Source organism: Lutra lutra, chromosome 3 (genome assembly GCF_902655055.1).
Source record: "Lutra lutra chromosome 3, mLutLut1.2, whole genome shotgun sequence".
Lineage (NCBI taxonomy): Eukaryota > Metazoa > Chordata > Mammalia > Carnivora > Mustelidae > Lutra > Lutra lutra.
In genome coordinates this window covers 200,089,434-200,103,120 of record NC_062280.1, presented here as the reverse complement: position 1 = coordinate 200,103,120, position 13,687 = coordinate 200,089,434, and the positions used below count along the sequence as shown (strand labels likewise).

General features: G+C 53.2%; 1 protein-coding gene across 3 annotated transcripts in view; it reads right to left on the bottom strand.

The window, feature by feature from the left end:
- Positions 1-1,461: 1,461 nt before the first annotated feature.
- LOC125094847 (sperm acrosome-associated protein 7-like) overlaps positions 1,462-13,687 on the bottom strand; it is a 24,934-nt gene continuing 12,708 nt past the window's right edge. For all 3 annotated transcript variants that reach the window (XM_047720439.1, XM_047720436.1, XM_047720437.1), the window contains 2 exons: positions 3,686-3,766; positions 1,462-1,630 (listed from right to left, as the gene is read on the bottom strand). In XM_047720439.1, the coding sequence (XP_047576395.1) occupies positions 1,614-1,630; positions 3,686-3,766 (98 nt within the window). In that variant the 3' untranslated portion in view covers positions 1,462-1,613. The remainder of the gene's footprint in view (positions 1,631-3,685; positions 3,767-13,687) is intronic.

The window sequence follows — 13,687 nt, the reverse complement described above, 5'->3', positions numbered from 1 at the left end:
CTCTCAGGGACATTGGGAGCCAGTGTCTGACTTGGGGGGCTTTGATGCTGTCACTGAGAGGAAACGTTCTGTTCTGATGGGCTCAAACTGTTAAATCACTAAAATTTTAGCTTTTGAAAATCACTGTAATCAGGGATCCATGAGAATGAGGGAGAGGAGTTGGGGGTGGGGCTGGTAAATGATGTTTTTACGTTTTGTTTTGTCAAAGCTCCCCTGGGGACAAACACTGTGAGGTCCTGCTTGGGACCAAGGATGCCTTCAGCACACTGGGCAGGGAGATCCCTCTGGGGACAGGCTCCACCAGGGTCCACGTGACCATGTGCGACGAGAAAGCTCCCAGCGCCTCTGAGTGGAGACACGTGGAGGGGACACTTCCCTCCCACGCAGTGTGCTGAGGGTGTGCACTGGCATTTCAGCGTGGAAATGGCGTATAAATCACAAAGAAATCTAAGAATGTTTCGTTTGAGATTTAAGCACAAAACAGAAAAATTAAAACTATATGAACAAAACAAACCAAAAAACCCCACTGAGATATCTGTTTACTTTTCGGAGGCAGAAAGGTGGTTGGTGCAGAGAGGGAAAGGCTCAGGAGTCAGGGTACTTGCACCCGGCTCTGCCACGGGCCGGGCTACAAGGCAGCTGAGCCTTCTCTCTCTGACTCCGTTTCCTCAGTGTGGATCCCAGGAGTATGAAGCCTCAACCCTGTGGTCCCCCTCTCCTGGGCCTCCATGCTACTGCTGACTTGAGGACATCAAAGAGGAGAGGGGACTTTGGTTTCTCTTGAGAAGCACGTGCAGCAGCAGTCCCAAATGAGACGGCTCCATTTAAGTCACTTTCCATCTGTGTTCTAGAACAAATACCGATCCGTCGCTAAAGCTGTAACTCGGGAGAGCAGTTCGCTCCCTGAGCCTGTTCTCAGACACGACTCGTGGCCTCCACAGACCTGCCTTTCTGGGGAAAGGAGGTGATCGCATTTGCCCCAAATGGCTCTCCCAGCCTCACCTCAGGAGTCCAGCAGAGGGATAACCACCCACAGTCAGAGGGGCTTGCATAAGGGCGCTTGCTGCAAAAGCAGCTCTGGCCCCCCCACACTGCCGTGGGTCACCTTCCACACCCCCGAGACCCAGCCCGTGTTTCCGTGTGCGGTACGCATTGTGATGCAGGGACCTCGCGCGTGTGTCTCGTGCACGTGTGTTGTGCGGTCTGCAAGGTGCTGCATGGGAGGGAGGTGTGGGGGGCTGATTCAGGCTCATCGTGGACAGAATTCTCAGAAGCTTCCTGAAACCCCGTCCTGTTCAAAAAGAGGAAGAACCTTAAGAAGCTCTTCTTTCTCAGACTCAATAATTATTGTTTCCTTAAAAAAGAAAGAAAGAAAGAAAGAAACCCACGTCCCCTCTAACTTAACGAATAGCGGAGCCCTACTTGGAGTTGCGTGAATAAAGCACGGTTCTGTGTGCAAGGTGGTTAACAACATGTGCACATATATACTCTTTATTCCTGAGGGGCTGTGGGGTCTCATGGAGTCTGGATGTGCTGTGGAGGGGGCCCCTCGGGGCAGACAGCCGCGCTGACCGCCCTCTGCAGCCCTTCAGAGCCTCGCCCTCCTCGTCCGCTCACTGGAGAGAGTTCCCTGTTCGGAGAGAAGAGGTTTCCTTTTGAAGTTCTAGGAGCCCTGCTTATTCCCACGAGCCTGGCTTTCAGACCCTCCTGGGAGTCCCGCCTCTGCAGGGACTGGAGAAGTGTGAAGCCGGCCTCCAGCGCCCCTGGCCTGTGGACCACAGTCGTAGGTGCTGTGGGGGCTGGATGGAGCCGCGAGTAGAGAGGGTTCTGGGTGGGGTGTGGGGAGGATGAGCTTGCGGGATGGGCAGCACCCTGTCCTACAGACACGCAGAGGATGGAGGGCACAAGACAGAGCTGGAGAGGTCAGGGCTAATGCGGCCAGAGGGAGCAGCAAGGTGTGGTTCAGGTGAGGCTGGCAGTAGGCCAGGTCGGGGAGAGAATCGGCAGGATCTTGGGGAGCATGAGGCCGTGACCCCGACGGGGGAGCAGCGCAGAGAGAGGAGGACAAGGTGGAGGGCCAGCCTGCCCCCTTTAATGCCTCACTGTCACTGCCTTCTGCCCCCAAAGCCAGTGGGGGCTCCTCTGAGCTCTGCAGCTGGGCGGGGCGGGGCCCTCCTCCCCTCGGGGGCAGCCCGCTGTGGACCCACGCCTGTGACATCAGGTTCCCAGAGGCCAAGGACCTTGGTCCCTCCTGTCCGCACACTGCTGGGAGCAGCCCCGGCCCTCGAGGAGCGTCCGCTGCCCATCCCCCAGAAGTCCAGGCACGGGGCGGCCTGCAGGGGCTTCGTCAGGTGGAAGGGCCCTGCCTGAGACATTTGAGGCCTCAGAGACTTTGTGTTCTCACGACAGAACTCTCCAGTCCCCGGGAACTGCGAGTTCGGCAAAGTCTCTCACGAAATCTGTCCCAGCAGCAGAAACTGGCTGGGTGTCAGGCCCAGTCGGTGAATCTACCATGAGTGGAGCAAACGCTAACCTCCCTTTCTACCTCTGATTGCACTGGGGGGCCTGCTGCGGGGAGGTGCAGACTGGGGGGCCTGGGGTCTCGAGGCCCCAGGGCTGGCTCTGGCCCCGTGGCGTCAGGGTGGCTCCTGCTGTGCTTGGTGACCACTCGCACAACCGGGAGGTCTCTAGGGATACGTCTGGGACTCCGTCTTGGCCGGCATCTACACGGAGGGCGAGAGGACAGGCTGGCCACAGTGACCATGATCGGGAGCTTGGAGGAGGAGCCGACGAAACGGGGGAGACCCAGCAGTGTCCCGACAGGCTGGAGCGGAGAGGCCGTCGAACGGTCCCCTGCAATGTGGGCTCCGCGAGGGCGGGGCTGCGTGTGTCTGCGTTGTGCAATCCCGAGCCCCCCGAGCAGCGCCCGGCCCGGGGCGGGTGCTCAGCAAACACTAGGGGAAGGTGCACGAAGCTGGCCAGGTTTAAACCGTTGGTCCTGTGCTTGGTCTACGAGGAGCCGATGCGTGTGGCTTAGCAGCCACATTTACAAACCCTTGCAGGTCCTCGTGAACACTAGCTCGAAATTAGGGTGTGATGAGTCCCCAGACCAGCCAGTCTTGGGGTACATCATGGGTGTGTGGTGGTTAGAAGGCTGGAGGAGTTGATTCGAACCATCTACGTGACTACGGAGTCTACCTGCGAGAGGCTGGGAGGACAGGAGGAGACTGGCCTGGAGAAGAGGCTCAGAGGTGTTCTGGAAAGTTCCAGGGAGAAGCATGGGGCCTGGGCAGAAGCCACCAGGGGAAATTCGTGGACCAACTCCAGCAGCTAGGAAGTTGGCTGAAAGGGAAGGGGTCGGGGATGCCCAGTGGTTGAGGCTCAGCCCCAGATGGGAGGCCGCCTGCAGTGAGATTTGGGGACCTTCCCAGGCCTGGCCGTGGGGTATAGGTCGGCAGCCCCACATGCCCAGGATGTGGCCCTTGACTCCTCGGATTTGGACTCGGGGGTCCAGGAGCCCTGCAGTGACAACACAGGAAACCCACTGGGAGCTCCCTGCCGGTCTGCCCAGGGACCAAGTCTCCTGTCCCTCCAGAGAGTGGTTCCCTGGAGCAGACGGTTTACTTCTCATCACAGCGGGGGATGGCCCAGTGCAAGGAGCCACTTATCTATTATTCTAGTTTACCTGAAGTTTTCCCAAAGTTTTGAAGGATTTTGTCCAGAATTGACAGTTTTTTATATTGCTCGTTTTGTAAATTCTTCTTTCCTGGGGGAGAAAAGAAGTACAATGATCAAGATTTGGTCAGTCTTGAAGGCGTGATCCCAAACTTTCCTTTTCAACCTCAGAGGTTTTCAGGGAGCCCAGAAGCTAGTGTGTGTGGCTCATGGGCACTGGTGGAGACATGTGTTGTCAACTTTCTCTGTTTCCTCCTTTTCCACTGAGGATGAGCTTGCATGGTTCCCTCTGGTCCCTTGGATGCTGTCCTTGCATCTGGGCACATATTTTTGAAGACCTTTCACTCCTCAAAAGGATGAACCCCGACCCTTGCCCTGTCCAGGCCTTTTTACCAATGAATATTGTGTGGGGGTCTCACAATATTGTGTGGGGTTTCAGCGCTGGGGAGAGGGGCAGATTTTGGGTCCATGGGGTGGGTCTGGGGTAGACGCTGGCCCCACGGAGCGGGGTGGGAGAGGACCCATGCAAAGCAGCACCCAGTGTGTGAGGTTCCTTTTCTTGGGATGTAACCATTGCTGTGGCCTACAGGGTGCTCTCGCCCTTCTCCTTCCCGACCTTCCCTACTTTTAAGGTGTATCCAGGAGATCCGCCCCCGTGAAGTTCTCCCAAAACTCCATTTAACACAGCCAGGATGCTTAAGAAAATCCTTAACTTTAGCACGTTTATCTTGGTCCCACATGTGTGTCCCGAGTTGTTTCTGGCTGGTCTGCGTCTCCCACTGCTCTGTGGGTGTCCAGAGAAGAGCCACCCTCGCCTACCGGGAAGCGCCCAGCAGGCGCTCAGAAGGCGCTCGTTGAGTGCGTGAGTGAGTCTTTTGCCAAGGCCAATGCAATAGGAAATTAATGATCATGGCACCGAATGGCGTGTGTCCCATGGGACACTTAGCTGGTAACCCAAAGTTCAGGCAAGCTCTAGACGTCAGGAGTGGCACTTTGGGTCGCGAAGTCTTTTCAGACCCTCTGGAAGTCATGCAGGTGGTTGGTTATTCCAGCAACGAGAGAGGGAAACTCTCCGTAGAGGCTTCAAGCTGCTTTAGGCTGTTAAGATAGTACTCTCAAGTGTTTAAGGCAACAAATTCATATTTGTAATAAGTATTATAAGGTCATGGTAGAACTTTAAAATTTGAAGAAACGTGTCAGCAGAAAGGAAGGCCATTTCTGACAGTGGACCCCGCACTTCCAGCTTTCTCCTGGAGGTCATGGTTGCCCTCCGTTTCTGTGTATCCCAGTGGAAATCCATACCACGAAGATTGTTGCCAACATCATACTCTCCCTGAATGTTTGAGGCCACGTTTACATTTTTGTTTTAGAGGAAATTGCTTAGGAAAATTTGGCAGACAATTTAGGCTGACTGACTTATGGAAACATGTAATTCATCAATAAGCATAAAAATTTTGCATCTTAATTTTGCTTATTTGTGGAGTATAATCTATAGCCTTTAGGATTTCACATACAATGGTAACATCTACACCATCCCTATGGGGGTGTGGTTCCATTTGAACATCCATGCATCCAATGAGGCTTGTGGGAAATGTTCACTTTCCATTTGCAGTTGAGACCCCAGTGAGGCATAGCAGCTTTGTGTAAGGTCACTGATATGGTGGAAGGCCCTTCTGGGAAAGAATCCTTCCAGGCTGTCCTGAAGCGTCTGAGAGAGTTGAAATCCTGGGCTTTCAGAGCTAAAGCGTTCCCCATGGAAGCCCATGGGTGAAAGTGCACTACTTGAACTTTCATGCCTGGAAAAGATGGAGTAGTAAGGACCAGATTCATCCTCCCAGTTTAATTTGAAAACCAGAAAAGAATACATGAAACAATGATTGCCCACAGATCAGACAACAGACGGCCAGGGACAGTGATCCCTGAGAAGGGAAATCGACACGGGGCTCCTCACGATTTTGCATCCAAAATACATAAAAAGGAAAATGTCTCATGGGTTTATCTTGAAAATACAGGTCTAGTTCAGCACTAGAGAGTCAAGACATGAAATTCAGCACAGGAACAGAGTAGAGAGCACCGATGGACCATTTCAGTAGATCAGGGTTGGCAAGCTATGGCTTTCAGTCCAAATACGGGTCAGCACTGGCTTCAGGAAATCCAGTTTTGTTGCGATATAGCCACACCCATTCTTTTATGTATTGTCTTCGGCTACTTTTGGGCTACAATGGCTGAGGTAAGTATTTGCAACTGGGAATTAAAGACTAAAATATTTACTATCTTTTTACAGAAAACTTTCTCTGCCCGCCGCAGGTACACCTGTTGGCAAGGATGCCCATTCCTGCCGTTCGCACTTCTCCTTCAACATTGTACTGCGGCTAGGGGAGTAAGACAAGAAAAATGGATAAAAGGTGTACCTATTGGGAAGGAAAGAAATATCCATTTGCAGATGATATGATTCATTATGTAGTAAGTCCCCGAGGATCTACAGGGAAGCTTCCAGAACTGAAGAGTGAGGGGAGCAAAGTGGCAGGGTGCAGTCTTTCACGAAAAAAACCACATTTCTATACACGAGAAATGAATAACTGGAAGTCAAAATTTAAAGAGCAGTATCATTTATGATAACATCAAGAATATGAAATATTTATGTATAAATCTAATAAAATATATGCAAGGTCTTTACGGTGCACACTACAAAACATGGTGAGAGAAACTGAAGGGGACCTAAGTAAATGGCATCATTCATGTCTATTTGAGAGAAAGAGAGAACTAGCAGGAGGAGAGGCAGAAGGAGGGGGCAAGCCGACTCCCCACCGAGTGGGGGACCCACCACAGGGCTCTGTCCCAGGACCATGAGATCATGAACTGAGCTGAGGTCAGATGTTTAACCGACTGAGCCACCCAGGTGCCCCAAATGGCACCTTCCATAGAGTGGAAGGCTGAATACAGTCCAAAAGTCAGTGCTGTCAAACTGATCTATACATCTGTGACAATCCCAGCCAAAGTCCCAAGAAAATTTTCTGCAGAAATTAACTGTCTTTAGAACTTATATGAGAAGACAAAGAAACCAGAGGAACCTACTTGATTTTGAAAATCAGAACAAAGTGGGAGGATTCACGTTACCTGATTCCAGATTTTGGTATCAACATGTAGTGACCAAGACAATGTGTTATCTAAAGAAAAGCAGATCCCTGGTCAGTGGAACCAAACAGACCCCAGAAAGCGGCCCACAGGTATAAGATCAACGGATTGTCAACCTCCGTGCCAAGGCAGTTCAACAGAGGGAGGGGGTTCCTTCAACAATGGTGCTGGAACAGCTGGACCTCAGTCATGCGAGAAATCGAACCAAACAAAATAATCCCGACCTTACACCATATATACAAACTAACTCAAAATGGATTACAGCCCAAAATGTAAGTCCTACAGCTCCCAAGTTTCTAGAAAAGAACATAGAAAATGTTTGCGACTTCGAAGTAGGCAAAGATTTCTTATATTTGATTCCAAAAATGAAAAGTGATCACTTGAGTTGGACTAGTATTAGGAACCCCTGATCTCTGAAGGGCACTGCTGTGCAATGGGGAACCAGCCCCATCCCGGGCAACAATCTTCCCAGTCATACGTCTGACAAGGGACTCGTATCCAGAATATGGAAATACCTCTCCAAACTCAACAGTAAGAAAACAAACTCATGAAAATGAGCAAAATATTTTGAAAAGATACCAGACCAAAAAAGGTATTCAGATGGTAAATGAACACATAAAATATGCTCGATGGTATGAACCACTGGGGAAACGCAGATCACCACCACTGTCAATGCTCAGGGTGACCCAGGGCAACTCTCTGATTTGGGAACGCGAGACCCTGTTGGCAGTTTCTTGTGAAGTAAAACGTGGCGGCCACACCTCTGGCCTTTTACCCGAATGACAGGAACACTTACAGTCACCCCAAACCTTGTATGCAAATGTTTCCAGGGGCTTTACTGTGATTCCTGAACCTGGACACAAGCCCAGTGTCATTCGGCAGGTGCTTGAGGAGTAAACTGGCAGTGACCACAACAGAGCCCCGCTCAGCCACGGAAGGAGCGGAAGACCGATGGGCTGATGTGCACGAGTCTCAAATGCGTTGTGCAGGCTGAGGAAACCAGGCTCAAAAGTCTACACAGTGTTCGTGGTATTTAACGTTCCGGAAAAGGGAAAACGACAGAACAGGACACGAGTGAGTGTTTGCTAGGGCTGGAGGTGGTGGGAGAAGCTGAGTAGAGAGCATGGGCTTGTGGGGTGATGTATGTCTTCTGTGTCATGTTTGTGGTGATGGTTGTGTGAGTTTGTAACGAGGACGATTTCACAGAGGGGCCTGTATCTTACCAAAGCACAGGAGGTAGAGTGGGAATGCCTAACCTGTCTTATGAATCAGGATCTGCCCTAAGTCCTTCCCTTTGTCATCCAATTGACTCATCCTACCGCTTAAGGGGCTGTGACCCTGGCTCACGGATGATGAACTGTAAGTTCAGAGAGGGGAGGTCACTTCTATGAGATCACGCAACCAAGAAGAGGGGGAGCCAGGGTCTTACGGGATCCTAGCCTCTGCCCTGCATGGTGTCCTGCGTTCCCATGCCTCACAGAAACTTGACCATTCATACCCCGCTTCAGCCGAGTAAGATGCCAGGAGGGTTAGCTGGATTCCCAGTGGAAGGTGACAGATACCGGTAAGAACCTGGGTTAAGATCAAGCTGAAAGTGATCATGTATCAAAGAAAGGTCCTGTTACAGGATCGGTGGCCTCCTGCTGCTCAGCAGCCCGAGAGAACCCTTCCAGCCCAGGAAGGAGAGCCAGTGAGTTTCCGAGAGGTGCCTGCTCTGGTGGCCAGAATTTCACGTTAGAGATTCATTCCTTGGAGCCTACTCTAAACCCTTTGCCTCACAATCCCGAGGCATGGCTCGGAGGACGATGTTACGTTGACTATACGTTTACGTCTTTGGGGAGGTCAGTGGTGGAGCTCAGTGTACCCCACGGACAAGGAGTCCAAAACATGTGGGTCGCTCGGCGTGTGGAACAAAGGCACTCAAGACCCCTCTGCAAGCCTGTCCGTGTATCTGTCTGGGGCAGAGGCTGGAGCTCAGGGAACCCCTCCGGGGGGGACGCCCCCACCTGTGGCAACAGGAGTGGGAAGTGCTCCTGCTCCCAGCAGCGGAGCCTGGGTTGAAGGCCAAGCACGGAGAGGAGGGAAGCCTGAGGGGCGCCCCAGCTGCACTGAGCCCCAGGGGCCCCTAAAAGTGTCCGAGGGCCGGCATCGGACCATTTTTGACCTGCACCATCCTTTCTAATGGCTCAGCCTAATCCATTAGTCCTCAGGGAGGTGTTACAACTACTCCTTCCATCTAATTTGGAAGGCCCCAGGTCCCCAAACCGCTGCTGGCCAGAGACAAAGACGATGACTGTTTTCCAAGGTGACTATTTGTCTACAGACAATATGGGTTGACTTCTAGCCTGGTTCAGATGAATCATTGCCAGCTCTGGGGGTCTCCGACGATGGACGAGCAAAACCCACTTTATACTTAAGTCAGTGCTGAAGGGAAGAGAACATCAGGAAAACGGACTACCTGACAGCTCTTGGGTGGAGATGGGTTTCCACAGGACGGGAGAAAGTTCTAGATAAATCGGCACACAAAGGCTGGGGAGGGCCATGCCTGCAGGGGGAGCCAAGCTCTGTGGGGCTCTGGGGCTTCTAGTCCCCACCTCGGGGGGTGGGGGGGGCCAGGGAGGCAGGAAGTATTCCCTGCTGGCTTCTTAGATGGAAATCACTTCCTGCAGCGAGCACCTGAAAGGGAAATCACCACCTCATTGTTCTCCCTGGCAACGTTTCCAGCCCATTGACAGAGCAGGTGGGATCTGCCAAGTGAAAGACAGGAAGGGCGGAGGCAGGGGTGCTGGGCTGCTCACAGAGCTGGAAAAAGCAAGAACTAGTCAGCAGAGCTGGTCTGGACGGCTCTGGGCGACTGTGGGACACCCAGGCTTCTCTAGCTGTCCGGGACACAGGAATCACTCCCATCAGGGGTCCGGAGCAAATCCTGTGGCCCACACCCCAGGGCCCACTAGGGCGAGAGCCTGGGTCTCCAGGCCTCACAGCCCCCATCTGTGAAATGGGCCTGACACGGGGCTGCTGTGAGGCTGATGGTGTGATTCAGATGTGAGTGCTGGGCACGTGGCGAGAGCATCACCGTCACTGCAATGCTCATCACGGTCATGGACGAACAGTTAGTCTTCATGAGCCGGATCCAAGGCCCACGGGGGCACCGGGAACGAGGCTTCCCGGAGGGGCTCACGGTCCAGTGGATGTCACAACACCCAGTGTGGCCACGGTCTGTCCCCTTCCACAGACGCATGTGGGGGGGGGATTAGGGTGAGTGCTGCAGGGAGGGGGCAAGCAAGCCTCGAGGAGATGACATGCAGAAGCCCTGCGGGTCCCTCCGGGTCCTCCTGAGGAAGAATCGAAGTTACTCATGTGAAGAAGCAGTTTCTCAGGTCAGAAGGTTGTCTGAGACCGGAAGCTCTCCCTCCCAGACGAGGTGCATGTCTGCACATGGATCTGTGTGTGCGCCCCTGCCTCACCGGCATCTAGTGACCACGGCCGCGTCTTCCCCCACCGGCTCACTCTGTGGAGGGAGCTGGGTTTGCGTGGCTTCTGGGAGGAGGTAGGACGGCTGGCTGCTGTGTTCAGCGGCGACTCGGCTGAATGCCTGCTGGATGCAGCAGCCGTGGCCTGTGCAGCACCTTCCGGGGCCTGCCTGTCGTGGGCCTCCCAGGCGCTCTGGGCCTCGGGGGGCAGCATGGGTGTTGCGGGCTGCAGGTGGAAGGTCTGAGTTCTGGTGGAGTTGTTGTCCGATGGCCACTTTCTCACTGGCCGCAAAATCCACTTCTCCAGATCGGGGAAGGGCATGAGCGTGGCTTTCCATGCTGGCGGTCTGTGTATCGCCGCCTGCCCAGGAGCTTAAGATCCAGACACGATGGTGTCAGGCCGCCCACAAGTCACCCACCTGTCCCCCTCGGTGCCAAACCCACATGTGGCCTGGGGGAAGCCTTGGAGACGCCATGGGGACCCTGGGCTTGTGGGGCCCTTGTTCCTATGTCAAGGAGCTGAAGGGCTGTGGACGTGGCGTCGCTATGGTTACAGACAACTTCGAGCTGGCCAAACATCCTTGTGATTTCCTGTCCAGAACAACGAAGCTCGGGGTGAAGACACGGGTTCAGCCCCCGAGTGATACACTGAATGCTCTTGGCATTACAGACGCTGCACAAAACTGAATGCCATGCAGTCTTGGCTCAGGGGTGGGAAGAGTCTGGAAGGTCCCTTCCTGCAGGACCACAGTCTCTTCACAGAGAAGCTCCCATGGTGGGTTTGAGCTTCTAAGGGGCTCCGGACACTGAAGGCTCAGAAGCAACCTTCTGGGGACTCGCCTCCACCACTGTCGTGGGACCCCTGTTCCCCTCCCGTCCCTGGCTGGTGCTGGGCAATGGGGCCTGGACGACCATGACGGGAAACCGTGCGGCAAAGAAGACAGGGCTCCTCTGAGCCTCGCACTATTTCTTAGTTAAGTTAAAATGGTGAAGTATTTACTTCTTCTTTAATGCCATCCGCGTTCACCGGGGAAGCCCCGTGGCCTGGTTCCCGGGGGGGCTTGAGCATGTCTGCTGCCAGGTGAGGTGGTGGGTCACCCTGCAGTCCTTGTGTTGGTCTCATTTGGAAACAGAGTTGTTGCAGGTGTGACCAGTTAGAGGCCGTCACATTGGGAGCAGGGTGGCCCTAATGCCACATGACAGGTGTCATTACTGGCACAGAGACATGTGCACAGGGAGGAGGCCATGTGACAACAAAGCAGAGGGCGGGGAGGGAAGCCCAAAGACCTCAGGGAAACCACCAGTTGCTGGGAGAGCGTGGAAGGGAGCCACCGCTGACCTTCGTCCGGGACTCGTGCCCCCAGGACAGAGGGACAATCCGTTCCTGCGTTCTTCGCTCCGCTCCACACAAGCAGCACTGAGCCTGGGTCGGGGATGCGCCTGAACCATCTGGCCCCTGAGGTTTGCAGAGGGGGACCCGGGCTTGCCTTTGGCGGTAGGGAGGGCATCGTGTGACAGCCCAGGACTCTGTCTTGGGAACCGGAAGTGTCACCCGCATGGGCTCTCTGATTTCATCCTATCCTTGTGTTTTAAATGTTGGTGCCGACCCTGACCCCAGGAGCCGATCTCACGGCCCCGTTGGTGGCCGCGTTTGGAAACCACCTGCCGGAGGGTGCCTCTTCGTCGGGGAAGGTGGCACTGACTCCCAAGAAGGGGACGGTTTCTCTCCAGATGTCCGCATTTCCTTGTCTCGTCTTTCCGCTCTGCCAGATCTTGTCTCTGTGGCTCGCCTTCCACAAGCTGCTCTTTTGCTCCCCTGCTTTTCCAGCTGGCTTCCCCTGAGGCCACCCGCGCCCCCAGGGCACGCTGTCTTCCTGGCCCATTTCCCCGCCGATCCCGGGAGCACCTCAGATCGGGTCCTTGGAGGCTCGTCTGTGGCCCCAGAACTGGGCACCCCGTGCAGCCCGCAGTGACCCGTTGCGCTGCCTTTCAGTAGCTTGTAAAGTTGTCAGAACATTATGGAATCTTGCCTTTTCTCGGTGTTCATGAATCTACATATTCTCCACACATTTCCATGGTGGCGTCTTTGCCGGGCTTGCGCTCAAATGAACCCCAAGGTTTTGGGTTCCCCTTCAGCTGTGATGCTTCATTAATCCACCCAGAACACACAGACACCTGCTCTATACAAATTGTGGGCTCGCGAGGAGGACACAGCATCCTCCTCAGGAGGCCACGGTGCACCGGGGTGGGGGGGGCCCAAAGGACTCCTGTGATGGGGGTGGAGCAGGGCATGGAAACAAAGAGGCCTAACCTCCCCCAGGAATCCAGGGCTCCCAGGTCCGCCTTACAACTTCCCCTTGGTTTCTAGGAGCCCAGCTGAATTGGGAGTTGCCCTAACCCTTCTGTTAAACTTTCACTAAAATAACAGAAGGTCTGGCTCAGGTTGGAGCAGGAGGTGAGGGGAAGCAGAGAGGTGATGGAGGCTCAGACTGTTTTCTCGACCCTTTCCTTGGAGGGAGGCTTCGGACTTCACGATGCGGCTTCCTTTGACTTAAAAGGGCTCACGAAAGATCTGCTTCTATATTGTAGACCTACAGGGATACGGCTTAGTTGTTTAAAAATGAAGAAATGAACAAAGACACAGGAGGTAACTAAAATATTAAGAAAGTGGATCGTGGTGATCCTTATAGCAGAGAAAGTAAAATGCAAGCCCCAAAGCATTAAACAGGACAAAGATGGGCTCTTTCCCACACGGAAAGCTGGAGTTCACAAGGGAGAGATGGTGCTCCTGACAAGCCACACACCAAACGCCACAGGAATCGTGCTTGTGTGGCAAAAACCACAGGAGAGGCAAGGACACACATACAAACACATTTACAGTGGGGGAATTCGCACACCATCCTGGGAAAAGAATTGGGGAAGAAAATGATGGGGAAGCAGAGAGGGGCTCGAAAAGCATCATCGATAAGCAGACGGTATAAATACGCAGCAAGCACCCTTCCCAGCCCGGCCGCAGAGGACACACTTTCTCAAGTGTTTGCATAGTATTCGCAAAAACTGATAATACATCAGGTTGCAAAGAAAACACATGTCAGACACAAAGCAGAACTACTAAAAACACTTTCTGGTCACAGTATCATAAAACCCAGAAATTATTAACAGAAATAAAGAGAAAAGATCCTACCACCAGAATTGGAAAACATTTCATAGACAACTTTTGGGTATAAAGGAATTAAAAACTAAAATGTATAGAACTTCTGGGAAATAATGATAATTAAAACACTGTGTATGAGAATCTATGGGTTATGTTTAAAGGAGCAGAGCACCAACCACTTGTTGGTAAAATGAAATAAATGAATTACTCAGCTCTAAAACTGGAAGAGAGGCAACAAAGGGCACTATAA